The sequence below is a fragment of the Elephantulus edwardii genome, unplaced genomic scaffold (genome assembly GCF_000299155.1).
Source record: "Elephantulus edwardii isolate Elephantulus edwardi_28Jun2011 unplaced genomic scaffold, EleEdw1.0 scaffold00438, whole genome shotgun sequence".
NCBI classification, from domain to species: Eukaryota; Metazoa; Chordata; class Mammalia; order Macroscelidea; family Macroscelididae; genus Elephantulus; species Elephantulus edwardii.
Genome location: NW_006400188.1, coordinates 55,768 through 59,133, shown reverse-complemented (window position 1 = coordinate 59,133; position 3,366 = coordinate 55,768). Strand labels below are relative to the sequence as shown.

The 3,366-nt window shown below is 53.6% G+C and overlaps 1 protein-coding gene across 1 annotated transcript; it reads right to left on the bottom strand.

The window, feature by feature from the left end:
* Positions 1 to 959: 959 nt before the first annotated feature.
* On the bottom strand, positions 960 to 3,366 carry LOC102849892 (CD209 antigen-like protein 2-like). Its single transcript, XM_006902669.1, has 6 exons — positions 3,360 to 3,366; positions 3,155 to 3,244; positions 2,499 to 2,579; positions 2,137 to 2,288; positions 1,495 to 1,610; positions 960 to 1,101 (listed from the first exon to the last, which is right to left on the bottom strand). Exons 1-6 carry the CDS (start codon positions 3,364 to 3,366, stop codon positions 960 to 962), a joined length of 588 nt encoding a protein of 195 aa, XP_006902731.1.

Below are 3,366 nucleotides of genomic sequence, written 5' to 3'. Positions count from 1 at the left end.
TCCAAGCATGATGTCCTTGTCCAAGGACTGGTCCCTCCCGGCAGCATGCCCAAAGCGTGTGAGATGCAGTCTCAAAATCCTTGCCTCTAAGGAGAAATTTTATTTCACCCTTTACTCAGCAGACCTGTCAGTTCTCCAGTTGTTGTTGTTGTTATGTGCCGTCGAGTCGTTTGTGACTCATAGCGACCCTATGTACAACAACCCTAAACCCTGCTCTATCCTGTGCCAATCGCATTGCCTCTGACACACCCATCCCGATTACCCCAGTCACTGAATCAATCCACCTCATAGAGGGTCTTCCCCTCCTGCACTGTCCCTCTACCCTCCCAAGCATGATGTCCCTCTCCAAGGACCTGTCTCTCCTTACAACATGTCCAAAGTATGTCTAGTTCTCTAGTAGGAGACAAAAAGATATTGAAAGAGAACACGTCCTAGTTTATATCAAACCATATCAAGATACTGTTGTTAAGTACTGTTGATTCAGAACTGACCCACAGCTGACTCTCTGGTAGGTTTTCAGAGGCAGTTAATCTTTCAAGAGGAGATTGCCTAGCCTTCTCCCGTGGAGCAGCTGGAGGATTCAAACTGCGTGCCTTTGGGATTGCAGCGCAGCTTCTTACTACTAGCACACTCGAGCTCCAGTGGCCTCCATGAAGAACAGACTGTAAGTTCAATGGGATCACGATAAAGCGTGTCTTTATTAGAGGGTCATCATGGGTGATGCAGGGAGTCAAAACAATACAAAATCTTCCATTGAGGAGAGGGGTCTTCTATGAATGGAGAAATGGGACCACAGGTCTCAGAGGAGGTGGGGGGGGGGGAAATCTCAAGATCACCAAGATCTCAGGTCGAGAGGGGCTTGAGAAGTGAAGGGAAACAGGGCCACGTTAGGCTTGAGTGGCAACAGCAGGGTGATGTCCAGGTTGCCTGGCGCCTGGCCCCTCTGGGAGCTGTGGTCCTCAGAGGCTGGAGCAGGGACTCGAGGGCTTTTTGCAGATCCAGAAGTTTTCTGCCGTACACTTGTTGTCGTTCCAGCCGTTATTGTTGAGCTCCACACAGTCCTCATCGCCAACATTGTTGGGCTCACCGTCGTTCCAGAAGCTGTGAACCCCATTAGAGAGTCATGAGCTTTCTTCGCACCCCTATCCCATCCCAACCCACCCTGGGGAGAGTGGGGGTTCCTGGCCTTCCATGGGGAATTTCTGGGGCCATCTCGATGGTGGCAAGGAGGTTTGGAGGCTGGGTTTCTGCAAATGTGGATTCAAGCATCGTCCCTTCCATCAGTATCAATTCTATCAGTGAAATGCACATTCCCAGGCCCTGACATACACATAGTGAATCAGAGTGCCCAGGTTGTAACCAGAACTCTGCATTGTAATCCACTCCCAGGTGATGTTTTCCAGACCCTGAGTTTGTACCCTCCTGAGCTGGGCTGGTTGGCGGTCGGCTCTTTCCTCTGCTCACCCCTTCTCAATCCCTTTCCCCAGGACTCACCTAACCTGGGGTTTGGTATTGTCCACCCAGTGCCATGCACCCTCATTGTGGTGGTCACTGAGGCCAATCCAGGCTTGGCGAACGTTGTTCTTGTTTTTCAGAGATTGCAGGAATCTCTGTGGAGGGAGGGACATGAGGAGGAAAATCCATCACCCTCCTTCCTCATCTCCATCCACGGGGACTGAAGTTCTTCCCATAGAGTCCCCAGTTGAGTTGTGTGTGTTTCTATGTTGTTATGTGCTGTTGCATTGAGTACGACTCATAGCAACCCGATGGACAATAGACCTGAGTCCTGTCTTATCCTGTGCCTTTGTCATCATCTCTGACACCCTTGCACCCATTGCTGCAGTTGCTGTGTCAGATACACGTGTGCGTGGGTTAATGTGCACACGTGTGGCAGTGTGTTCACTTGTTCACATGTGTGTCTGGTCATGTCTGATTCTTGAGCTCGCTATGTCTTCTTCTCCCAGTTGACTTCCCCAAATGCATGATGGTCCCTCCTCCAGGAGGCCTTTCCTGATCATGCCCACACCTCGATTTGCTCACTCGACTTTTGTGTCTTAGAGGGCGGAGGAAAGTGGGATAAGGCGTTAGGTTGAGCAGGGGCACTGTTCATCCCAGCGGGACCTGTGTGCGGCTCACCTGCTCCTCAGCACTTTTGATGATCACCAGCTGGGCCTTCTGGTCCTTGCAGGCAACGACGGAAGCGTTCCAGGTTTTCTGGGCCCAGGAGACGAAGTAACAGCTATCATGGAAGTACCCCCAATTCCAGGGGCAGGGCAAGCAAAAGTTAGCTGAGGAGGAGGGGGCAGGAACCTATGTCACTTGGCTTGAAGTCCCATCGGCCTTGGCACTTGTGTGAGAGACGCTGGACTTGGAGATCATCCAGCGCCCCAGAAGCCCATGACGAAGAGTCTCACCCTCCTCAGACCCGCAACCACATAGGTAGGTCCCAGGCCCCCTAAGACCCCCACTCCATCCCCATGCGGGGACCACACCCTCACCCAAGGAAGACAAGGAGGAGTTCATCCAGGCCAGCTGCTGAAGGATCGCCTTCACCTCTGCTTCCCGCTGCTTCTCAGGAACTGGAAGAAGCGGACTTCCATCATCAAGCACCTTCTGCAGGCTTTGTGCAGAGGGGGCCCCAGGAGACCACTCGCTATCGATCTCATGGTGCCTCTGAGAGAGCAGTCTACAGCTGAGAGGGCGGAGGCTCTGGGGCTGTCCTGTCTCCTGTATCTCACCCCCTTCCTTCTTCCAGGACTCACAGCCTCGAAGCCCCCTCCCACCTAGGACCTGGCAGCCAGTGTCTCACCCAGTGAGCTGCCCTTGAGGTCCTTGGGCTCTTGCTGCAGGGACTGATGGATCCCGGAGACTGAAACAGAACAGAGCGTCCCCATTTATACCTGTCATGGAACCCGGCTGGGTTCCTTCATCTCTGAGAGCCAGACCTTTGATGGGAGTAGATGGTTTACATTTCACAGAGGAGGGGAGAGACTCAGAGGGCTATGACCTTCCACGATCACACAGGAAGGTACACAAAGCCCGGGACACCCGGCCATAGTGGGCCAGGGGACTCTAGCAAGAGGAGGATCATTCAGTGGTTCAAATTCCAAAGGAATCCAAGCTCCCACCCCCACAGACCCGACCCCTCACTCACCTTGGACCTGGATGGTCACCAGCAGCACAAAGAAGAGGACCAGAGAGATGAACAGCAGCAGCAGAGGCAGGGACACTCGGGACAGACACCCTGCAGGACCAGCAGAGCTGGGGGCTCAGGGACAGACCCATCCCTGCCCATCCTGGACAGACTTCCAGCCACTCACTGCCCCAGGTCCCCATCCCTGAACATTCCACCTCAGTACCTGCCAT